The sequence below is a fragment of the Gadus chalcogrammus genome, chromosome 7, assembly GCF_026213295.1.
Source record: "Gadus chalcogrammus isolate NIFS_2021 chromosome 7, NIFS_Gcha_1.0, whole genome shotgun sequence".
Classification (NCBI taxonomy): Eukaryota; Metazoa; Chordata; class Actinopteri; order Gadiformes; family Gadidae; genus Gadus; species Gadus chalcogrammus.
In genome coordinates this window covers 30,215,221-30,240,363 of record NC_079418.1, presented here as the reverse complement: position 1 = coordinate 30,240,363, position 25,143 = coordinate 30,215,221, and the positions used below count along the sequence as shown (strand labels likewise).

At 39.8% G+C, this 25,143-nt stretch overlaps 6 protein-coding genes across 6 annotated transcripts; all 6 read left to right on the top strand.

Moving 5' to 3' along the window:
* Positions 1-202: 202 nt before the first annotated feature.
* Positions 203-3,862, top strand: LOC130386479 (olfactory receptor 1C1-like). The gene has a single exon (XM_056595411.1). The coding sequence runs from the start codon at positions 223-225 to the stop codon at positions 1,159-1,161; it is 939 nt and encodes a 312-aa protein (XP_056451386.1). The 5' UTR covers positions 203-222; the 3' UTR covers positions 1,162-3,862.
* A 155-nt stretch (positions 3,863-4,017) lies between these two features.
* Positions 4,018-5,802, top strand: LOC130386469 (olfactory receptor 2AT4-like). The gene has a single exon (XM_056595405.1). It carries the CDS (start codon positions 4,832-4,834, stop codon positions 5,777-5,779), a length of 948 nt encoding a protein of 315 aa, XP_056451380.1. The 5' UTR covers positions 4,018-4,831; the 3' UTR covers positions 5,780-5,802.
* Positions 5,803-8,023: 2,221 nt separating this feature from the next.
* Positions 8,024-10,490, top strand: LOC130386468 (olfactory receptor 2A12-like). The gene has a single exon (XM_056595404.1). The coding sequence runs from the start codon at positions 8,038-8,040 to the stop codon at positions 8,983-8,985; it is 948 nt and encodes a 315-aa protein (XP_056451379.1). The 5' UTR covers positions 8,024-8,037; the 3' UTR covers positions 8,986-10,490.
* Positions 10,491-11,004: 514 nt separating this feature from the next.
* On the top strand, positions 11,005-14,048 carry LOC130386460 (olfactory receptor 2A12-like). Its single transcript, XM_056595397.1, has one exon. The coding sequence runs from the start codon at positions 11,458-11,460 to the stop codon at positions 12,418-12,420; it is 963 nt and encodes a 320-aa protein (XP_056451372.1). The 5' UTR covers positions 11,005-11,457; the 3' UTR covers positions 12,421-14,048.
* A 4,053-nt stretch (positions 14,049-18,101) lies between these two features.
* On the top strand, positions 18,102-20,496 carry LOC130386471 (olfactory receptor 13-like). The gene has a single exon (XM_056595407.1). The coding sequence runs from the start codon at positions 19,335-19,337 to the stop codon at positions 20,280-20,282; it is 948 nt and encodes a 315-aa protein (XP_056451382.1). The 5' UTR covers positions 18,102-19,334; the 3' UTR covers positions 20,283-20,496.
* A 2,154-nt stretch (positions 20,497-22,650) lies between these two features.
* LOC130386472 (olfactory receptor 2AT4-like) lies at positions 22,651-24,254 on the top strand. Its single transcript, XM_056595408.1, has one exon. The coding sequence runs from the start codon at positions 23,297-23,299 to the stop codon at positions 24,239-24,241; it is 945 nt and encodes a 314-aa protein (XP_056451383.1). The 5' UTR covers positions 22,651-23,296; the 3' UTR covers positions 24,242-24,254.
* Positions 24,255-25,143: the final 889 nt, after the last annotated feature.

Sequence of the window (25,143 nt, the reverse complement as noted above, 5' to 3'; positions counted from 1 at the left end):
CAGAGCCCGGGCCCCTGAGGCCCTCCTCCTGTCTGCTCCTGAGGTTGTATTTGGTGTTGATGACAATGAGGACAATGTTTATGGCTCACTCTTTTATAGAGTGAGCCATAAAGTTGCTCACCCCGCACATCACCCTGGAGAGAGGGAGAGACAGAGAGCGATTGAAATACTTAAACAGAGAGGAGCTGGCCAAGCTCTCTAACATCACTTGGATATCAAACAATGGAGTCTAACTTGACTATTGTGAGGCCAGAATATTTCATTATCAGTGGCTTTTCAGGCATCCCTCATGTTAACTACTACTTTTTATTTTTACTGGTGCTCTACATCGTGTCAGTGGTGGAAAACGGGGTGGTGATGGCCTTGATATGCTTCGACCAGAGTCTCAAGACTCCAAAGTATATTGCTGTGTTTAACTTGGCGTTTGTAGACGTGGTGGGCAGCTCCGCCCTGGTGCCCAAGGTTATCGACACGTTCTGGTTCGACCACAAGTACATCTCGTACAGCAACTGCTTAACCTATTTGTTTTTTTATTATGTGATCCTCACCATGCAGTCTCTTAATCTGGCTTTACTCTCCTTTGACAGGCTAGTAGCGATCACCTTTCCATTACGCTATCAGATCATTGTGAATCTGAAGACCATGTTCTCACTGGTAGCTGCTTGCTGGATTATTGCCATCCTTGTCAACTTGATAGTTGTAGGGCTTCTAACACGACTGTCCTACTGCAGGTCTGTTGTTATCAACAGCTATTTCTGTGACCATGGGCCGCTCTATCGACTTGCCTGCAATGACAATCGGCCCAATCATATCATTTCCATAGTGTTACCAGTTTTAATTATTTGGGCTCCATTGCTCTTTATCTTGATATCTTACATATGCATTGGTGCAGCTTTGGCTAAAATAGCTGGAGTGCAAGTTAGGATGAAGGCTTTTAAAACATGCAGTGCCCATATAATGTTGGTGATTATTTATTACTTACCTATTCTAGTCACTTTTAGTGTTGCCGCTAAAATGCCTCGCAATGCAAGGATAATTAGTCTTTCTCTTGCAGCGGTCATACCTCCAGCTTTGAACCCATTGATTTATGTTCTACAGACTCAGGAAATCAAACTGTCTCTGAAAAAGGTCTTCAAAAGAATGAGGCAATCAAAAATTTGATTGAAGTAGATTATCAATATGTGATATTTCATTTCAGATATTGTGTTATAGTGTGCATTTTTTGTTAGGCAAAACATTTGTAATAGTAGTCTGAACAATAATCAGTGAATTTTTGTAATGAAAACCTTCTAACTGAAGAATAATAACTCAACCCATTTAATTTGGATAAGTTAATGAAATGTAATTTTGTGAGATCTATATGACAAAAAGTTAAAATGGGATCTTAAAAGAGCTTATCGTTGTTGATATCAGATATTTATGTGTCCATGTGCTGCTTTGTCGAATTGCATGCAATAACATTCAGGCTGATAATATACTTGCCAACAACTGTTATTCTTTGGGTTCCATTGCTATTTATCTTGATCACTTATGTACATGTGCATTGGCACAGCTTTGGTAAAGATAGCCCAAACCCAAGATAGAATAAAGACTTTTAAAACCTGCAGAGCTCAAATTATGTTGGTGGCCATTTATTAACAACCTATTCTAATCGCTTTCACATTACATGCTAAAATACCTCCAAATGTCAGCATGATTAATGTCTCTTGCTGCTGTCCTTCCTCCAGCGTTGAACCGACTCATTTATGTTTTACATACAAATAGTCTCAAAGAAATATTCACAAGAATAAAACTAACACAAACTGCCATGAAGATATTGTGTTTTATTGTACATCCTTTGTTAGCTGTTTGTTGATTAAAACAAACAAATAAATTAATTCCCCCTCCTTAAGATCTTGATTGAACAGAATGCCCAAATTATTCATTCAATATCATCACAATTTTCACATTGAATACATGTCGTTTACATTAAATCAGGCTGGAACATGATTCTGTTTGTGAAACACTGTTCAAACTATTTGAAAATAACCAAGGAGCTGTAGTAATGCGTAAATAAAGTAAAATATAAAGGTGTGTTATTATTTTAAATAGTTACGTGTCACTGTGTAGAGTAAATTGTCGGAAGTTTGTATACACAATATCTTATCTATTCTAATCTTATATAGGGCTTAAAGGGGCCCTATTATGCCCTTTTTTATTGTTTATTATTTAATTAGTTTGACCTCATAGAATTGATTTACAACGATAAAGGGTTGTCTAGCACATTATTTTTTCTCCTACTTTTATGAGTATTACAACCCCTATGTGAAACACCCTGTTGCTTAGAATTTTGAGGCATTTAGAATCTTGGTGCTGACAGGGTGCTGACGTCTCTTCAGGCACTCTGTCACTCTGTCTACTATGGCTTCAGTGCTACCGTACCAATTTGAGCCTGAGTCGGACCCCGAAAGCGATAATGGAGCTGACGACGCTAATGACGAGCGCGCTGTTAGTCGTAGAATGGACCAGGACATTTCACAGTGGTAAGTTTTTGTTTAGGCTATAATATGCACACGCGATTCATCATGTATTTAGCCCAGCTTTTCTGACTTAGCTTGCAGCTAGTATACTACTCGTACTATTCAAGCATCCGTAACAAGCTTTTATGTCCCGACATGGCATATTGTTGACTACTTTTGTCCGTCAAAATACACTGTTATAACTTATAACATCCCTACTACCTAGGTGCACCTGTGGGAATTATGCCACTATGCCCAACGAAGTGGAGAACGTCTGCTGTAGAGAAATTCCAAAGGTAAAACGGATGAGCTTTAGGCTAAGCTACACTTGACGTCCTCTCTAGCGGGTGATTTCGAACTCCAGAGGCAGAGATCAATAGGTAGACGGCGCAGAAAGCCACCCGGGCCTAAGCCCGGGGGGGCTTGAAGTAGATCACGGTATTTTCCTCTCACACGCGTTAGATACAATTCCCTCCCTTAAGCTTCAGTTACCATACCGAAACATGCCGACTTTATAACGAATAAAGTGAGTTAAAGCAACCCGGGATTGGACAACTTTCTTCAAGAATATGCAACACTATCTATCAACGCATGTGTCTAGTTTTAATCTGATGTATTTTGTGTATGTCCAGTCAGACTTCATGTCTCCCTTGTTCTGTGTGGTCTTGTAGGCTATACTGTGTGAGCCGAATCACCTGAATGAATTCCCGACGATGTGTGTCGTTTGGTATTAATAAAGACTTGACTAGGCTATCTATCTATCTAGGCTATTAATTAACAATTATTCACGGAGCCTGAGGTGAATAATTGTTAATTAAATGTTTTAGGATATGCTACACGTGAACACTCCAAAAGTAAACAAGATAACACTTTTTGCAGGGATTTATTTGTTTTTATTAGCGGGTTATTTGTTGTTATTAGCGGACATTTTGCGATGAAAACAATATCGAGTTTGAGATGTCAATCATGGGATATTGTCCAATATCCTGAGATAGCGAACCAGTCAAATTGCGCCATCTTAGGAGGTTCTCGTGAAGCATATACTAACTATATATATTATCTTTGTATTTATCTATGTATCTGTATAATCTGCTGAACACTCTCTTGCTAGTCTCTACTCTCAAGGGTCTCAATGCGGCTTTTGTCCGTGTCTCCCCAACGTGACGTCATGCAATGCATTCTGGGGGAAATGAGAATCAATAGCAAACCGCTAAAATAGTACCTACTTTTTCTATTACATTCCGTTTTGTGATACCTAACAACATTACGTACAATAAACAACATTTTAAATCTTTATTACCAACAAGCAAATTTGCACAAATTTGCACACTTGCACAAATTTGTTGGAAAATAAACCCTGCAACACAGCCTTTAAATCTCAAATGTCTGGGACAAAGCTATTTGACACTAAAATGGAAGAGTAAGGTACATGGATTTATATGGAAAAGTCTTCTAAAAACACAATTGCATTGAGTTCCTGCTGCTTTGGGCTGCCAAGACAATGTGAATAAAACAAACGCATTCAAAGCCTTGAAACTAAACCCTCATCAGGAATAATCTGAAGATGATACGGCAATTATTCCCGAACTAACCCTTTTTCTCTGAAATCGTTTTGACACTCTGGATTTATTAGACAAGTGCGTCAAAGCGCCGAAAGCCCTCCCTTCACCAGATTGCAACCAGCCTGCCCCTCTCTCATTGGCCTCAGTGTTGTCCGTCCAGTCCAGTTTATTGTTTAGGTGTACTCCTGGCAACTTGTACAAGGCTTCTATCTCTATTTTATCCCCCTGGATGGTAAGTCAACAACAACAACAATGGAGTGAGGAAAATCCTGAGGCAGATAATAGGGCCTCAGTCCTACAGCCAGCAGCTCTATATCTGGAGTACTGATCCCCTCCATCACTGTTACATGTCCAGGGTTATTTTTGTTGGTTACTACTTGGCCTAACCAATAAGAAAATAATATTTAAAAAATAATAATATGGGACATGAACTCCAGTCTCCTGGGTGAAAGAGTTTATCCATTCATCCAATGCATGGATGGAATAGGGCCTTGGCTCAGACATCGGAACATTTTATGATTTAATTGATTTATTTTGGGCGAGAGAACTTTAGCCAATCAGAGCGAAGGGGCCGGAGCCCAGGCCCCTGAGGCCCCCCTCCTGCCTGCTACTGAGGCTGTATCTGGTGATGATGACAATGTACTGTCAGGGTGAGGCATAAAGCTGCCCTACACATCACCCTGAACAGAGGGAGAGAAAAAGAGACAGTGATTGAAATACGTAAAGAGAGAGGACCTGGTCAAGCTCTCTAACATAACTTGGATACAAACAATGGACTCTAACATGACTATTGTGAGACCAGCATACTTCGTTATCAGTGGCTTTTCAGGAATCCCTCATGTTAACTACTACTATTTATTTTTACTGGTGCTCTACATCTTGTCAGTGGTGGAAAACAGTGTAGTGATGGCCTTGATATGCTTAGACCAGAGTCTCAAGACTCCAAAGTATATTGCTGTGTTTAACTTGGCGTTTGTAGACGTGGTTGGCAGTTCCTCCCTGGTGCCCAAGGTTATCGACACGTTCTGGTTCGACAACAAGTACATCACGTACAGCAACTGCTTAACTTATGAGTTTTTTAATTATATGACCCTCACCATGCAGTCTCTTAATCTGGTTGTACTCTCCTTCGACAGGCTAGTGGCGATCACCTTTCCATTACGTTATCAGATCATTGTGAGTCTGAAGACCATGTTCTCACTGATAGCTGCTTGCTGGATTATTGCCATCCTTGTCAACTTGATAGCTGTAGGGCTTCTAACACGACTGTCCTACTGCAGGTCTGTTGTTATCTACAGCTATTTCTGTGACCATGCACCACTTTATCGACTCGCCTGCAATGACAATCGGCCTAATTATATACTTGCCAAAGTGTTACCAGCTATTATTCTTTGGGTTCCATTGCTGTTTGTCTTGATCACTTACACGTCCATTGGTGTTGCTCTGTCTAAAATAGCTGGAGCCCATGATAGAATGAAGGCTTTCAAAACATGCAGTGCTCACATGATTTTAGTGGCAATCTATTACTTACCAATTCTATTCACTTTGGCTTTGGATGCTAAAGTGCCTCCAAATGTCAGGATCATTAATATGTCTCTCGCTGCTGTCCTACCTCCAGTGTTGAACCCACTCATTTATGTTTTACAGACTCAGGAAATTAAACAGTCTCTGAAAAAGGTGTTCAAAAGAATAAAACGATCAAAAATTGCTATGAAATAGAAGATCCAAATGTAATATTTTATTTAAGATATTGTGTTGCATGGTGCATACTTTGATACGTTTATTGTTGAATGCAAGTGAGGGATTACATGCAAGTATGTAAATGTCATTGACTTCTGCAATATGTAAGATTGAGGCCCTCACAGTTAGTAGGCGAGAGACTTTCAGCTCAATAACAGAGTTCTGTTCACTCTAACTGCTCTAATAGCTAGGCAAGCCGGGAGGCCTGAGTGGGAGGGGTTAGGGACTGTTGATATGAAGCATCTTGCAAACAGAGGTATGGTCTGGCCAACATTGTTCATAGCAACTATATTGGTTTGAGGATGCTATCGATTATATTATTGACATTTTTCCTGCCGATAAAATGACAGAATTACCAAATAATTAGCTCAATATCATTACATTTTGCACATTGAATGTGTCTTGTTTACATTGAGAACAGCCTAGCACATTATTCTGTTTGTACAATAAAGTGTAAAAACTATTTTAAAATAACCAGGGGCATTTATTATGTGTAAATAAATCAAAGTGAAATATAAAAAAGGGTTAAGGCTTTTCTTTTAAATGAAAAGACTTGCGTTACTCTGTATATACGATTGTCTGAGGTTTGTACATACAATATCTTAATCCAGGCTTATCATATGTTTGGTCTGATAAAGTATTTCTAAGCAGAAAGAATGTCTCTGACAAGAATTAACTAACCCAGGGCTTTGGTCATGCAAGCAAGAAAAATATTGTGTCCGGGCGGGACCTCTTCACCTTCTTTGGTTTATTGGCGGCTGGCAAACCAATGTTAAAAGGTGCATGCTGCTGACTACTATTCATCGAATAACAAATATGATCAAGATCATCATTATCTATAATCTTTTCATCAATTAATATCAGCATACTACTCCATGTGCCACCTTTAATATTCATGCATTTTGCAGTTGCAATATCATTTTATTGACCCAGGTGTTTATGAATAGGGTTCAATTTCAATTCAATTTCATTTGTATATTTCCATGGGAATCACTCCTGAGCAGGGCCGTGCACAGACATTGCCGTGGGAAGTACGAGGACATCAATCCCCCTGTTGTAGTGATGACAGAATGATAATGATTCTGTTCAATCTGATATATTTACAATGATGCTGATATAAACAAATGAATCTGCAGTAGTTAAAACTACAACAATAATACAGCTATCATGGAAAAGTAAACACCAAAGAAATAAATGTAAGCCGTTTCTCAATTTGCGTTATTTTCTGTACTTGTGTACTTGCGTTCTTGTGAAAGGTCATCAGTGGTAGCCCAAGTACTGTTCCGATTAAAAGTTTGCATCAAGTCAAGTATAGTCTACCAACCTGGGAATGTTCTTGATTCGTTCTTAAACTGGCCATTCCATCGAGGATGCATTTCCCCGCTTAGTATCTTTTCATTTATACAAATGACTGACATCTGTCAAAAACCTACCTATATACCGTTTACATATAGAGTCCTATTTAAAAAAAAAATATTTGTATCTAAGCTATAATATAGGCTATATAGGAACATTTTAGAAATATAACAAAAATTTAGGCCCGTTCATCTAAAATATCGATATACTATTTTAAAATGAAAGAGGCTTTGGTTTTGTTTGATATGATTTGTTTATATTGTAGAGTAGTTTATGCCTACATGAGGCGGTAGCACAGTTAAAATACAATCTGTCCAACCGAATCCGCTGCTGTTCCAATTTCAGGTGCGCCCTCCCGATCTGGGAAGTTTGTACTTGGAAGTCCGAACTTTGCGTACTTGGTACTGAGTAGCGGCTAAAGTTTCTACAGGTTTTTTTTTTATGGCACGAGGAGGTCTTTAGCCAATGATGACAAAGGGGCAGGAGTCAGGTCTGTATCTGATGAGGAGGACATTTTACTGTCAGAGTAAGGCATAAAACTGCTGGCCTAAAACATGAACCTGAAGAGAGGGAGTGAAAGGGAGACAGAGGAGCTGGTCAAGCTCTCTTACATCACTTGGATATCATACAATGGACTCTAACATGTTGACGAGAGAACTTTAGCCAATCAGAGCGAAGGGGCCGGAGCCCAGGCCCCTGAGGCCCCTCTCCTGCCTGCTACTGAGGCTGTATCTGGTGATGATGACAATGTACTGTCAGGGTGAGGCATAAAGCTGCCCTACACATCACCCTGAACAGAGGGAGAGAAAAAGAGACAGTGATTGAAATACGTAAAGAGAGAGGACCTGGTAAAGCTCTCTAACATAACTTGGATACAAACAATGGACTCTAACATGACTATTGTGAGACCAGCATACTTCGTTATCAGTGGCTTTTCAGGAATCCCTCATGTTGACTACTACTATTTATTTTTACTGGTGCTCTACATCATGTCAGTGGTGGAAAACAGTGTAGTGATGGCCTTGATATGCTTAGACCAGAGTCTCAAGACTCCAAAGTATATTGCTGTGTTTAACTTGGCGTTTGTAGACGTGGTCGGCAGTTCCTCCCTGGTGCCCAAGGTTATCGACACGTTCTGGTTCGACCACAAGTACATCACGTACAGCAACTGCTTAACTTATGAGTTTTTTAATTATATGACCCTCACCATGCAGTCTCTTAATCTGGTTGTACTCTCCTTCGACAGGCTAGTGGCGATCAGCTTTCCATTACGTTATCAGATCATTGTGAGTCTGAAGACCATGTTCTCACTGATAGCTGCTTGCTGGATTATTGCCATCCTTGTCAACTTGATAGCTGTAGGGCTTCTAACACGACTGTCCTACTGCAGGTCTGTTGTTATCGACAGCTATTTCTGTGACCATGCACCACTTTATCGACTCGCCTGCAATGACAATCGGCCTAATTTTATACTTGCCAAAGTGTTACCAGCTATTATTCTTTGGGTTCCATTGCTGTTTGTCTTGATCACTTACACGTCCATTGGTGTTGCTCTGTCTAAAATAGCTGGAGCCCATGATAGAATGAAGGCTTTCAAAACATGCAGTGCTCACATGATTTTAGTGGCAATCTATTACTTACCAATTCTATTCACTTTGGCTTTGTATGCTAAAGTGCCTCCAAATGTCAGGATCATTAATATGTCTCTCGCTGCTGTCCTACCTCCAGTGTTGAACCCACTCATTTATGTTTTACAGACTCAGGAAATTAAACAGTCTCTGAAAAAAGTGTGCAAAAGAATAAAACGATCAAAAATTGCTATGAAATAGAAGATCCAAATGTAATATTTTATTCAAGATATTGTGTTGTATGGTGCATACTTTGATACGTTTGTTGTTGAATGCAAGTGAGGGATTACATGCAAGTATGTAAATGTCATTGACTTCTGCAATATGTAAGATTGAGGCCCTCACAGTTAGTAGGCGAGAGACTTTCAGCTCAATAACAGAGTTCTCTTCACTCTAACTGCTCTAATAGCTAGGCAAGCCGGGAGGCCTGAGTGGGAGGGGTTAGGGACTGTTGATATGAAGCATCTTGCAAACAGAGGTATGGTCTGGCAAACATTGTTCATAGCAACTATATTGGTTTGAGGATGCTATCGATTATATTATTGACATTTTTCCTGCCGATAAAATGACAGAATTACCAAATAATTAGCTCAATATCATTACATTTTGCACATTGAATGTGTCTTGTTTACATTGAGAACAGCCAAGCACATGATTCTGTTTGTACAATAAAGTGTAAAAACTATTTTTAAATAACCAGGGGCATTTATTATGTGTAAATAAATCAAAGTGAAATATAAAAAAGGGTTAAGGCTTTTCTTTTAAATGAAAAGACTTGCGTTACTGTGTATATACGATTGTCTGAGGTTTGTACATACAATATCTTAATCCAGGCTTATCATATGTTTGGTTTAATAAAGTATTTCTAAGCAGAAAGAATGTCTCTGACAAGAATTAACTAACCCAGGGCTTTGGTCATGCAAGCAAGAAAAATATTGTGTCCGGGCGGGACTTCTTCTCCTTCTTTGGTTTATTGGCGGCTGGCAAACCAATGTTAAAAGGTGCATGCTGCTGACTACTATTCATCGAATAACAAATATGATCAAGATCATCATTATCTATAATCTTTTCATCAATTAATATCAGCATACTACTCCATGTGCCACCTTTAATATTCATGCATTTTGCAGTTGCAATATCATTTTATTGACCCAGGTGTTTATGAATAGGGTTCAATTTCAATTCAATTTCATTTGTATATTTCCATGGGAATCACTCCTGAGCAGGGCCGTGCACAGACATTGCTGTGGGAAGTACGAGGACATCAATCCCCCTGTTGTAGTGATGACAGAATGATAATGATTCTGTTCAATCTGATATATTTACAATGATGCTGATATAAACAAATGAATCTGCAGTAGTTAAAACTACAACAATAATACAGCTATCATGGAAAAGTAAACACCAAAGAAATAAATGTAAGCCGTTTCTCAATTTGCGTTCTTTTCTGTACTTGTGTACTTGCGTTCTTGTGAAAGGTCATCAGTGGTAGCCCAAGTACTGTTCCAATTAAAAGTTTGCATCAAGTCAAGTATAGTCTACCAACCTGGAAATGTTCTTGATTCGTTCTTAAACTGGCCATTCCATCGAGGATGCATTTCCCCGCTTAGTATCTTTTCATTTATACAAATGACACTGACATCTGTCAAAAACCTACCTATATACCATTTACATATAGAGTCCTATTTATAAAATATATATTTGTATCTAAGCTATAATATAGGCTATATAGGAACATTTTAGAAATATAACAAAAATTTAGGCCCGTTCATCTAAAATATCGATATACTATTTTAAAATGAAAGAGGCTTTGGTTTTGTTTGATATGATTTGTTTATATTGTAGAGTAGTTTATGCCTGCATGAGGTGGTAGCACAGTTAAAATACAATCTGTCGTGGGAAATTCTACACTACATGGCAGCCTCTCCTCTCATATTTTGATAATGTGGCCATGCCCCCTACCTCTTAGATAGACTACTGTATATGTATATATATATTTGTATATTCATTATTATAATTATTATTATTATTATTTTTTTATTTTTTTTTCTGCTGTACTGTTGCAAAAGTGTCAATGCACAGGTGCAAGTTATTGGATACATTGATGGAGAAAGGTGAACCAGCTTGGGGTGGGATATAGGGTGGGTTTTCTGTTTTGTTTTCATTTATTATTAGTACTATTGTTAATACTGTCTTGTTTTTCATTTTATTTTTATTTTTTCCTTAATGTGTGTTTGTTTAAAAAAAAAAAAAAACAACAACATTGATGGTCACACATGTAACTTACAAGATTTATATTGTTTGATGTGATGTGCTCCAATAAACAAAGTTATAAAAAAAAAAAAGAAACACAATCTGTCCAACCAAATCCGCTGCTGTTCCAATTTCAGGTGCGCCCTCCCGATCTCGGAAGTTTGTACTTGGAAGTCCGAACTTTGCGTACTTGGTACTGAGAAGCGGCTAAAGTTTCTACAGGGGGTTTTTTTGGGCAAGAGGAGGTCTTTAGCCAATGATGACAAAGGGGCAGGAGTCAGGTCTGTATCTGATGAGGAGGACATTTTACTGTCAGAGTAAGGCATACAACTGCTGGCCTATACATGAACCTGAAGAGAGGGAGAGAAAGGGAGACAGAGGAGCTGGTCAAGCTCTCTTACATCACTTGGATATCATACAATGGACTCTAACATGACTATTGTGAGGCCAGCATACTTCATTATCAGTGGCTTTTCAGGCATCCCTCATGTAAACTACTACTATTTATTTTTACTGGTGCTCTACATCATGTCAGTGATGGAAAACGGGATAGTGATGGCCTTGATCTGCTTCGACCAGAGTCTCAAGACTCCAAAGTATATTGCTGTGTTTAACTTGGCGTTTGTAGACATGGTCGGCAGCTCCGCCCTGGTGCCCAAGGTTATCGACACGTTCTGGTTCGAGCACAAGTACATCTCGTACAGCAACTGCTTAACCTATTTGTTTTTTTATTATGTGATCCTCATCATGCAGTCTCTTAATCTGGCTTTACTCTCCTTTGACAGGCTAGTAGCAATCACCTTTCCATTGCGCTATCAGATCATTGTGAGTCTGAAGACCATGTTCTCACTGGTGGCTGTTAGCTGGATTATCTCCATCTTTGACATGTTAGTAGCTGTAGGATTTCTAATCCGGCTGTCCTATTGCAGGTCTGTTGTTATCAACAGCTATTTCTGTGACCATGGGCCGCTCTATCGACTTGCCTGCAATGACTATCGGCCTAATGATATCATTTCAATAGTGATACCAGTATTTATTATTTGGGCTCCATTGCTCTTTATTTTGATATCTTACATGTGCATTGGTGCAGCTTTGGCTAAAATAGATGGCGCGCAGGATAGGATGAAGGCTTTTAAAACATGCAGTGCTCATATAATGTTGGTGATTATTTATTACTTACCTATTCTAGTCACTTTTAATGTTGCCGCTAAAATGCCTCGCAATGCAAGGATAATAAGTCTTTCTCTTGCAGCAGTCATACCTCCAGCGTTGAACCCACTGATTTATGTTCTACAGACTCAGGAAATCAAACTTTCTCTGAAAAAGGTGTTCAAAAGAATGAAGCAATCAAAAATGAGTAGAATATCAATATGTGATATTTAATTTCAGATATTGTGTTGAAGTGTACAATTTTTGTTAGGCAAAACATTTGTAATCGTTTTTTATATGACAAAAAGCTAAAATGGGATCTTATATGAGCTTATCATTGTTGTTTATCAGATATTTATGTGTCTTGTTGAATTGCATGCAATAACATTCAGGCTGATAATACACTTGCCAACAACTGTTATTCTTCGGGATCCATTGCTGTTTATCTTGATCACTTACATGTGCATTGGCACAGCTTCGGTAAAGATAGCCCAAACCCTGGATAGAATTAAGACTTTTAAAACCTGCAGTGCTCAAATTATGTTGGTAGCCATTTATTACTAACCTGTTCTAATCACTTTCACATTACATGCTAAAATACCTCGAAATGTCAGCATAATTATTGTCTCTTGCTGCTGTCCTTCCTCCAGCGTTGAACCGACTCATTTATGTTTTACAGACTCAGGAAATCAAACAGTCTCTAAAAGAAATGTTCACAAGAATAAAAGAATCACAAACTGCCATCAAGATATTGTGTTGTATTGTACATCCTTTGATAGCTATTGGTTGATAAAAACAAACAAATAAATAAAATCCCCTCCTTAAGATAACATGTCTTGATTTTACAGAATGCCCAAATTATTCATTCAATATCATTACAATTTTCACATTGAATACATCATGTTTACATTAAATCAGGCTGGAATATGATTCTGTTTGTGAAACACTGTTCAAACTATTTGAAAATAACCAAGGAGCTGCAGTAATATATAGGTGGGTTATTATTATTTAAATGAAAATAGTTATGTGTTACTGTGTATAGCAGGGGTTGGCAACTGGCGGCCCGCGGGCCATAATTGGCCCGCCAGACATAAAATCTGGCCCGCCAGACATAAAATCTGGCCCGCCAGACATAATATCTGGCCCGCCAGATTATTCTGAAGTTATATGATTTTATTTTTTATTTTTTTAATATCGAATAACTATATCTGTTAGCTTAAATATAAATGGCCTGATACAGTGAACATTTTTTTCTTTCACAACCGTTTTTGAATTTAATTGTATCAAATCCTGCTGCTCCCGGATGGTTAGAGACACACTCATAAACTGCGAGGGGCTGAGCGGGAGTTATTGGAAACTATGCAATATTAAATTAAACAACCCCCATTTATAGGCCTATATACAACAACCATGGCGACCCGACATTCCGTGTTTTTGTGTGATACTGCATGTAGAGAAAGCAGGAGCTGTTGACGAAAGTCCACAAAAGATTTAAGACGCCAAGCTGCGAGACTTTGCTGTTTAATGCAAGTAGAGACTGATGAGGTGTATCAATCAGCACCCGCCGTGGTGTGTGTGTTTGTGTTTGTGTGTGTGTGTGCAGTCAGTCAGCACCCGCCGTGGTGTGTGTTGTGTTGTGTTGTGTGAAGTGTTCTCAGAGTGGTTGGCTGCTTAAGGTGCGCACTACTGCCCTCTCTTCAGCATAAGGCATTCTACACTGCCAAGCCGATTCGGTCAAGGCTTGGCATGCCCGGCGATTTCACTGTCTTCTCTCAAGTTTCCTGTGTAAAACCGAGGAGGTAAAATCCCCCGTTCGTCACGGCGCGGGCTTTCTTGGTTCACTGGAGAAGGCGGGGCTGCGCACGGAGTCTAGACTAATTTGCATATTCCCAAATGTTTTTATTTTTTATGAATGAAGAGACCTGCATGCAAGAATGAGTTCACATCTGAGTGTAGGCTAAAAACGCGTTAAATATTTACAAGTGCAAAAACGCCAACATATTCTTTATTTTGTAGACCACTTTTGGGTTAGGGACAGGTTAGGGGTTTTTATCCCGACAAAACCCTCGTAAGGACAGTTCCTCTGCGTCTCTCGTAGATCTCACCATCTTTCAACGTATTTGTTTAATAGGACTGCTACTTCTCTCACTTGATCAGCAGCTTGCGGATTTCATTTTCTCTCCAGTTAGAACTGCTCATGATGATATCGCTGCGTTGTCTCTGAGGAGACAATTCCTTTAACTAGCCTTTGATAATGTTCTGGCCCGCCACCTACTGGCTGGAAAAAAAAAAGGCCCCAGGCCAATCTTAATTGCCGACCCCTGGTGTATAGTATATTGTCGGAAGTTTGTAGAAACAATATCAACCCTAATCTTATATAAGGTGTTACGGCCACATTGGCCTTTCAGGTGTCATCGTGTGTGTGCTACTTGTTTTGTCTGCCTTTGCCCTCATAGGCCTGGTCCAACATGTTCCAGGATGGGGGTGTGCCTGCGTACGGGGCGTGTCCCCGTGAACCGGATAAAAGTGGGCCCGGCCTCCGAGAGATGGCGGCGGGAGATTTGATTTGTGTTTTGCTCTGATTGTCAAGACCAGTTTTGATTCATGCTTTTCACGCAATTAAAACAAGAAACGTGGATTGTCGCGCTGTCTCCTGCCCCGTTTCTTTGTTATGTCTGAGCCGCGTAACAAAAGGCTGAAATTCCATTTGAAAAGAAAAAGAAATCACGAAGGAATTAACGCAATGAACTACCCCACTTATTGAGTAACATTACAAACACACTGTTATAGGATAATCAAATATGCTTTACTTCATTAACTGTTGCCCTTGCCATTGAAGGTTGAATTGAAGGTTGCTGAGCAAAGAGTTTGTTTGCTTAGTCAATACCCTCTAAACATTGGATGTCTGAATGACGTGGAGATCATGTCTATATCTGGTCCGTTTGTCCATGACCAGTTTGGACATCTGTTCGACGTCCAAACTAGGTCTACTATTTGGATGTCAATCCATGACCCAACTTGGATTTCATATTGATGTTCAACACCTTTGAACTGGGTATTTTTTGGACGTCATTAGGACACCTATGACAGTTGCAGGAAATGTATACATGATGTAATATTTTTTTACATCATTTGTATTTTATTTTTTTGTTATTTAACATTTCCTGGTTTATCTATTTTGAGTAATCAAGTCATTTTTTTATGCATGCATTTATTTTTTCATTCATCTGTTTATTTATTTGGAAATGCAGTTTGTGGGAAAAGTTCAGTAGATAATTTCATGATACCCTATCCAGCCTATTCCTAACTTAAATTGTGACGCCATGCCAGCCGTTGTGGTGGGCATCCGTGGCCTACTTGATAAGGAGTTGGACAAGTAACCGGAGGGCGGTCGGTTCGAATCCGACCGAGACACAAAAAAAGTGGACGGGGGGAGTCGTAGTTCAGCGCTCTCCTACGCCCTCATCCAGAGATGAGGTGCCCTCGAGAAAGACACCTGAAACCCCCAGCTGCTCCCCGGGCGCTGCACAGCGTCTGCCCACTGCTCCAGGTATGCCGGTGTGCATGTTTTCACCAGCTCCCGGATGGGTCAAAGGCAGGGAAAGAATTTTCCCCAAACAGGGACAGTAAAGGATAACTTAACTATTTCGCAGTCGATATGCTCGCGAGTGTCCGAGAGCCACTGATCTCAAACGAACCAGCGGAGGATAGCTCCCTATCAAGGGCGGTTTTCAAAGTGAGCCAGTTTACATGCACAGCTTAATACTAGTATTGCACGATTAATCTAATTGCAATCGCGATATCAACCTTTGCGTATGTATAACCGCAAAAGAAAAAAACGCTGCGGTTTAATTAAATAAAAAATGCAAAAAAAAAAGAACGATTAGATATAGAGCTCCAGGACTGTAACGCAAGTGTTGTGCACTTCTTTCTTATTTAGATAACCGTTCTGCTGTTGGTGTTATGCCGCATAACACGTTGATTCTTTGACGTCGCTGGTATTTCTACACCAAGACTGTAGTTGGGGTTATCTCAGCCATCGTTGAGCCCCGCTGCACACCGCCCACTGCCGTGAGGCACCACCACCACGAAGCATCACCGCCCGGCAGCGGGCAGCGCGCGGTTATGTCTACTTCAGATTGATTTGGAAGTGGACGAACCAGAGACGTCGGAGAACCCAACGTAGTCGTTTGTGATTCATAATATCGTCTGGAGGCGCACACAGCTTTTGGCCGTGACAATATGTATTACATGATATGTATTATATTAGATTATTCAGATATAGAGCTCCAGGACTGTAACGCAAGTGTTGTACACTTCTTTGTTATTTGGATAACCGTTCTGCTGTTGGTGTTCTGGCGCATAACACGTCGTACTCTCATCTCTGGTGTTTCCACAACGAGACTCATAGTGGGGGTTATCTCAGCCATGGTTGAGATGAATTGGGGGAAAGGAACTTTGACTTTGACTCCCTGAAGTAAATGAACCAAGGCATAGAGGAGAAAGGGATTGTTGCCTGCGATTGTCTCCCGCTTGAGCTCCGCTTCCCGCTGCCTCGGCAACGAGGCTCCGGCGGGCGACAATCCCTTTCTCCTCCATGTTGTGGTTCAGTCTACTTCAGATTGATGTGACGTGGAAGAACCAGAAACGTCTGAGAACCCGACTCAGTCGATTGAGGTTCATGATATCGTCTGGAGGCGCACACAGCTTTTGGCCGTGATAATATATATTATATGATATATGATATTATTTAGATACGGAGCTCCAGGACTCCCGCTGGAGCACCCGAAGTGTTCTAGAATATTTACAGAACACTGCCAAAGGCTGTGTGCGCCTGGCCATTGCAATACATCCACTGTAAACAGCGCATGGTACAGTGTCCGTAAGCTGCTCAGGGCCACACCCCCACCCTCCTCCTTGACCCGCCTCTCTCCTCCTCCTGTGCATTAAAGCTACAGACACCGAAACGGCGCATTCGGGGAAAGCTCAATGTGCGACTGGCTCGTAGCGGCTGTAGTTTCACTCCGCGGCAGAATTTCGGGAACGTCTTCAAATACTGTGTTAGGGGCCCACTAATGACTATATTAAAGCCTCCATAAAGTAGCATGCCATGGGACCTTCAATTTTGTAAAATATTGTTATTTTGAAAACCGTACTGTACACATTTTTTTGTTTTTGTATTTTATTATGCTAATTTAATTTTGTATGTTTGAGTTGAGAAAATGATCAGTAATCTGAGTGCATTTTCCTTGATAACCAAGCAAGTAGACTCATGACAACATTTGTTTATTATAACGCAATCGCAAATCGCAATATTGTCCACAATAATCTCATTATGACTTTTTCACCAAATCGTGCAGCACTACTTAATACGATTATAGCCATAGTTCGACTATGCTCCTCAATTGGACAACTGCAATTGTCAGTGCACTTCGGGTCCATATAATTTCCCCGAAGCTCAATTGTAATAAATCACAGTTTCTCGTTTTCTGACGGCAACAACCATAAACATGTAAATAAAATAAATATAGTATAGAAGTAGTATAAAAAAGACGACGACCACATTTGGACTATAAATAAACCTTACACAGAGGACGGACTCGGACGTCAACATCAGACGATTGGTACACGTAGAAAAAAAGACGTTGCCTGGCGTTCAAAACAACCCCTTCAGTGGACCAAAATCTGACGACCAATAATGACAAAGAAAAGATGTCACTCCGACGACACATTGCGCAGCGGGTAGACTTCTAAATAGATTCATTCACACAATTACTAAAATGATGATTGCACATTTTGGTGTATTTGCTCAGTTGTAGATTGACACAGAAAAGGCTTAATTTGGACTATGAGTGTCTCTGAAAGTGGTATCTCAACGTGCAGCAACATATTCAACCTCATGATGCACTTTGGCCTTTTTTTGTTTGACAAATTGTTCAGTATTGCATTCACCTGCCCATTTTGAACAATGGCACGAAGAATGTCACTTGTGTTTATGAAATTAGCTGACAATACAAAATTGAATGATGAAAACTAAATGTTCTATAGATTACATCAGTGACCCCTTTAAATCTCAAATGTCTGGGACAAAGATATTTGACACTAAAATGGAAGACTAAGGTACATGGTTCTATAGGGAAAAAGTCTTCTGAAAACACAATGGCATTGAGTTCCTGCTGCTTACGGCTGCCAAGACAATGTGAATAAAAAAAAAAACATTCAAAGCCTTGAAACTAATTCTAGGCACATTATATCCCTCATCAGGAATAATCTGTCACTATGAAACCAATTATACCCAAACAATCCCTTTTTCCCTTGACTAAATCTCTGAAATCGTTTAGACACTTAAGACATTAGACAAGTGCGTCAAAGCGCAGAGAGCCCTCCCTTCACCAGATTCCAACCAGCCGGCCACTCTCTCATTGGAGGACGTAGGGTACCAGATTAGCTGGTGTAAACCAGGAAAGGCCGGACGACATCCCCCATAGAGTGTGGAAAACATGCGCGTTGGAACTCTTACCCATTCTTCACCGGCTCTTCTGCTAATCCTAAAAACCTACCACAACATCAACCCTCTGGAATATCGCGACATTAATTCCAGTGCCTGAAAAACCCTGACCCACAGAATTCAACCATCACCGCCCCATTGCCCCCACATCTAATGAATGCATGGATGAAATAGGGCCTTTGGAGTGGGATACCCATTCCCTCCTGAGCAGGGCCGTCACTGACATTTTGGGGGGCAGTATGAGACCCCCCCGGTAATAAGTGATAACCGATGAACTTCTGAGGATCTGATATATTTACAATGATATTTATAGTTAGAAAACTAAATATACAGTATTAAAAAATACCGAGAAAAATACTATTAAGGGAAAGCAAAAGCCCAAAAAAGGAAAAAGGGTTTTAGGAGGTTATTTTGGTTCAGAGGAGAACTTTAGCAAATGGGGGCAAAGGGGCAGGAGCCCGGGCCCCTGAGGGCCCCCTCCTGTCTGCTCCTGAGACTGTATCTGGAGATGATGACAATGTACTGTCAGGGTGAGCCATAAAGCTGCCCCACACATCACCCTGAACAGAGGGAGAGAAAGAGACACATAAAGGGAGAGGAGCTATTGTCAAGCTCTCTAACATCACTTGGATATCAAACCATGGACTCTAACATGACTATTGTGAGACCAGCATACTTCATTATCAGGGGCTTTTCAGGCACCCCTCATATTAACTACTACTATTTCTTTTTACTGGTGCTGTACATCATGTCAGTGGTGGAAAACGGGGTGGTGATGGCCTTGATCTGCTTAGACCAGAGTCTCAAGACTCCAAAGTATATTGCTGTGTTCAACTTGGCGTTTGTAGACGTGGTCGGCAGCTCCGCCCTGGTGCCCAAGGTTTTTGACACGTTCTGGTTCGACCACAAGAAAATCACTTACAGCAACTGCTTAACCTATGAGTTTTTTAATTTCTTGACCCTCACCATGCAGTCTCTTAATCTGGTTGTACTCTCCTTCGACAGGCTAGTGGCGATCACCTTTCCATTGCGTTATCAGATCATTGTGAGTCTGAAGACCATGTTCTCACTGGTAGCTGCTTTCTGGATTATTGCCATCCTTGTCAACTTGATAGCTGTAGGGCTTCTAACACGACTGTCCTACTGCAGGTCTGTTGTTATCAACAGCTATTTCTGTGACCATGGGCCGCTCTATCGACTTGCCTGCAATGACAATCGGCCCAATCATATCATTTCCATAGTGTTACCAGTTTTAATTATTTGGGCTCCATTGCTCTTTATCTTGATATCTTACATGTGCATTGGTGCAGCTTTGGCTAAAATATCTGGCGGACAGGATAGGATGAAGGCTTTTAAAACATGCAGTGCCCATATAATGTTGGTGATTATTTATTATTTACCTATTCTGGTCACTTTTAGTGTTGCTGCTAAAATGCCTCGCAATGCAAGGATAATTTGTCTTTCTCTTGCAGCAGTCATACCTCCAGCGTTGAACCCACTTATTTATGTTCTACAGACTCAGGAAATCAAACTTTCTCTGAAAAAGGTGTTCAAAAGAATGAAGCAATCAAAAATTGCAGTGAAGTAGAATATCAATTTAATTTCAGATATTGTGTTGAAGTGTAAATTTTTTGTTAGGCAAAACATTTGTAATAGTCAGCACAAATCTTTTTCTTTTGTAACTAAAGAATAATAACTCTTAACCCATTTAATTCTGAGAAATCAATGCATTGTATTTTTGTGTGATCTGTGTCTATGTGACAAAAAGTTAAAATGGGGATCTTAAATGAGCTCATCCTTTTTGTTGTTATCAGCTATTCATGTGTCTATGGGCTGCTTTGTCAAATTGCATGTAATAACATTCAGGCTGATAATACACTTGCCAACTTGTTTGCAACTGTTATTCTTCGTTTTCCATTGCTGTTTATCTTGATCACTTACATGTGCATTGCCACAGCTTTTGCTAAGATAGCCTAAACCCCGGATAGAATTAAGACTTTTAGAAACTGCAGTGCTAAAATTATGTTGGTGGCCATTTGTTACTAACCTATTCTAATCGCTTTCACATTACATGCTAAAATCCCAACAAATGTTAGCATAATTAATGTCTCTTGCTGCTGTTCTACCTACAGCGTTGTACCAACTTATTTACGTTTTACACACTCTTTTACAGACAGGAAATTAAATAGTCTCTCAAAGAAATGTTCACAAGAATTAAACAATCATAATCTGCCATTAAAGGAGACAAATTATGGTGTTTTCCAACAAGTAACGAGTTCCAGAACACAGGTTTTCGAAGCTGTTTACTGGAAAAAGCTTTTAGGAAAAACAAATCTCGCCTGCCACTAGTCCCCTCTGTTTCTGGTGTCTAGCTGTAATGCAAATTAGCTGTCAGAGTGAACCACAGCATGGAGGAGAAGGGATTGTTGCCGTTTGCGGACTCCCGGAATTCTATATCTATATAATATAATTTTATAATAATGATAATAATATAATATCTAATATCTCGGCCAAAAGTTAAGTGCGCCTTGGATAGATGTTATGATTCATAAAGACGTCTCTGGTACTTCCACAACGAGTAAAGACTAGTTTCTCTGCCATGGTTGAGAAGAATTGCTGCTTCTGAAATGCACGAACATCGCATGGATCTATACAGAAACTCTTACAGATATGCCCAAATTATTCATTCAACATCATTACATTTTGCACATTGAATACCTCTTGTTTAAATGAAATCAGGCTGGAACATGATTCTGTTTGTAAAACATTGTGTTCAAACTATTTGAAAATAACCAAGAGGCTGTAGTAATGTGTAAACAAAGTGAAATATAGAGGTCTGTCATTATTTTAAATGAAAATAGTTATGCGTTACTGTGTATAGTCTATTGTCGGATGTGTACACACAATATCTATTGTCTATCCTAATCTTATGTAAGGCTTAAAGTCTTTCTGAAAAGATAAATAAATCTCGAAGAATAAACGCAATGAAATACCCCAGTTAGTGAGTAACATTACAAACACACTTTTATAGGATAATCAAATATACTTCACACCATTAACTGTTATTTCTATCGCAGAAAAATTGGCCTCGACATTGAATTTCATTGTACAACTGAGAATATCTCTTTTGTGCATATGACAATAAACACTTTGAATTGAATTGAATTGAAGGTTGCCGAGCAAAGAGTTTGATTGCGTAGTCAATAGACTTCTTAAGTCATTCATTCACACATTAACTCAAATGATGCCTTGCACATTTTGGTGCATTTGCTCAGTTGTAGATTGATACAGAGAAGGCTTAATTTGGACTATGAGTGTGGCTGAAAGTGGTGTCCCAACGTGCAGCAACATATTCAACCTCATGATGCACTTTGGCCTTTTTTTGTTTGACAAATTGTTCAGTATTGCATTCACCTGCCCATTTTGAACAATGGCACGAAGAATGTCGCTTGTGTTTATGAAATTAGTTGACGATACAAAATGTAATGATGAACACTAAATGTTCTATAGATTACATCAGTGACCCCTTTAAATCTCAAATGTCTGGGACAAAGCTATTTGACACTAAAATGGAAGAGTAAGGTACATGGTTTTATATGGAAAAAGTCTTCTGAAAACACAATTGCATTGAGTTCCTGGGCTGACAAGACAATGTGAATAAAAAAAAACATTCAAAGCCATGAAACTATTTCTAGGCACAGCATATTCCTCATCAGGAATAATCAGTGAATATGAAACCAATTATACCAAAACAATCCCTTTTTCCCTTGACTAAGTCTCTGAAATCGTTTAGACACTCGGGACTTAATAGACAAGTGCGTCGAAGCGCCAAGAGCCCTCCCTTCACCAGATTCCAACCAACCGGCCCCTCTCTCATTGGAGGATTTAGGGCACCAGATTAGCCAGTGTTAACTATGAAAGGCCTGACGACATCCGCCAAAGGGTTCGGAAAACCTGCGGGTTGAAACTCTTACCCATTCTTCACAGGCTCTTCTGCTAATCCTAAAAGCCTACCACAACATCCACCCTCTGGAATATCGCAACATTAATTCCAGTGCCTGAAAAACCCTGACCCACAGAATTCAACCATCACCGCCCCATTGCCCCACATCTAATGAATGCATGGATGAAATAGGGCCTTTGGAGTGGGATACCCATTCCCTCCTGAGCAGGGCCGTCACTGACATTTTGGGGGGCAGTACGAGAACAAACACCCCCCGGTTATAATGATAACCGATGAACTTGGATCTGATATTTACAATGATATTTATAGTTAAACTAAATAAGCAGTAGTAAAAAATACAACAAAATTACTATTATGGAAAAGAAAAAGCCCAAAAAAGGACAAAGGTCTTTAGGAGGTTATTTTGGGCCAGAGGAGAACTTTAGCCAATGAGGGCAAAGGGGCAGGAGCCCGGGCCCCTGAGGGCCCCCTCCTGTCCGCTCCTGAGGCTGTATCTGGTGATGATGATGATGTACTGTCAGGGTGAGCCATAAAGCTGCCCTACACATCACCCTGAACAGAGGGAGAAGGAGAGAAAGAGACACAGAAGACGTAAAGAGAGAGGAGCTATTGTCAAGCTCTCTAACATCAATCAAACCATGGACTCTAACACGACTATTGTGAGGCCAGCATACTTCATTATCATGGGCTTTTCAGGCATCCCTCATGTTAACTACTACTATTTCTTTTTACTGGTGCTGTACATCATGTCAGTGGTGGAAAACGGGTTAGTGATGGCCTTGATCTGCTTAGACCAGAGTCTCAAGACTCCAAAGTATATTGCTGTGTTTAACTTGGCGTTTGTAGATGTGCTCGGAAACTCTGCCCTGGTGCCCAAGGTTATCGACACCTTCTGGTTCGACCACAAAAAAATCACTTACAGCAACTGCTTAACCTATGAGTTTTTTAATTTCTTGACCCTCACCATGCAGTCTCTTAATCTGGTTGTACTCTCTTTCGACAGGTTAGTGGCAATCACATTTCCATTGCGTTATCAGATCATTGTGAGTCTGAAGAACATGTTCTCACTGGTGGCCTCTCTCTGGATTTTTGCGCTTCTTGGGAACCTGATGGCTGTAGGACTCCTAACCCGGCTGTCCTACTGCAGGTCTGTTGTTATCAACAGCTATTTCTGTGACCATGGGCCTCTTTATAAACTAGCCTGTAATGACAATCAGCCTAATTTTATACTTGCCAAATTGTTAACAACTGTTATTCTTTGGGTTCCATTGCTGTTGATCTTGATCACTTACATGTGCATTGGCGCAGCTTTGGCCAAAATAGCCAAAGCCAAGGATAGAATGAAGGCTTTTAAAACATGCAGTGCTCATATAATGTTGGTGGCTATTTATTACTTACCTATTTTAATCGCCTTTTCTTTTGCCGCTAAAATGCCTCGTAATACACGGATCATTAACGTGTCTCTTACTGCTGTCCTACCTCCAGCGTTGAACCCACTCATTTATGTTTTACAGACTCAGGAAATCAAATTGTCCCTGAAAAAGGTTTTCAAAAGAATTTGGCAATCAAGAATTGCTGTGTAATAGAATATCAAAAGGGATATTTAAATTAAGATATTGTTTTGTAGTATACATCGTTGATTTGTTAATGTTAAATGTTTTTCTTGAAGATGTAATATATATAGAAGTATGTTAATGTTATCAACTACTTCAACATGAATTTTATTACTTTTATTTTAGTTAAATTATCGCTCCTTCCTGAGGGTATTTTAATTGTTATGGAAAACATCTGTCATCGTTGTTTTTCAGTATTAAAAAACACTTATTTGTGATACAGATGCCTGACCCACCAGTAAGAGTCTCTGATGCAGCTACCAGGCGCAAACCATTATATGCCTGCCTTATCCATATGCACATTTTTAATAGACAGTAACATTGTCACATTCTAACAACATGACTGTGATATACTGTCTAAGTTTCAAGTCAATAAAAATGTAACAATGAGCTTGTTCATCATCTGTTAACAGTATGCAATAAGCATATTTAATTTTGGAAGGTTCATTTCTAAACCTCTGGGGCCAATGCTCCACAGCCCGGTGGTTGAGAACCCCTGATCTACATGACAAACCGTTTAAATATGATCTTAAATGCCTATTGTTATGCTGAACATGGCGTGAGCTCATCATTAAAGTCATTCAAACTTCTACCGCAACACCATGCTATCTGTCACATCAGAAAAAACATTGTATCCGGGACATCTACTTCCTCATTAGTTTATTGGCGGTGTGCAAACCAACGTTAAAAGGTGCATGCTGCTAACTACTAAACATCAAATAATAAATACGATCAAGTTACACAAGATGAGTTGAGATCTCAATTATATAAGATAATAAATAAGATAATACATCATTATCGATAACATATCTTTCCGTGAAATAAATCTGTATTCTTTATAAATACAAATATGTGAAACCTGCAAATGAACA

What these genes read in the sequence shown, in the direction of transcription:
- LOC130386471 (XM_056595407.1), top strand. Translation starts at nt 19,335, where the DNA reads ATGGACTCTAACATGACTATTGTGAGACCAGCATACTTCATTATCAGG.
- LOC130386479 (XM_056595411.1), top strand. Translation starts at nt 223, where the DNA reads ATGGAGTCTAACTTGACTATTGTGAGGCCAGAATATTTCATTATCAGT.
- LOC130386469 (XM_056595405.1), top strand. Translation starts at nt 4,832, where the DNA reads ATGGACTCTAACATGACTATTGTGAGACCAGCATACTTCGTTATCAGT.
- LOC130386468 (XM_056595404.1), top strand. Translation starts at nt 8,038, where the DNA reads ATGGACTCTAACATGACTATTGTGAGACCAGCATACTTCGTTATCAGT.
- LOC130386472 (XM_056595408.1), top strand. Translation starts at nt 23,297, where the DNA reads ATGGACTCTAACACGACTATTGTGAGGCCAGCATACTTCATTATCATG.
- LOC130386460 (XM_056595397.1), top strand. Translation starts at nt 11,458, where the DNA reads ATGGACTCTAACATGACTATTGTGAGGCCAGCATACTTCATTATCAGT.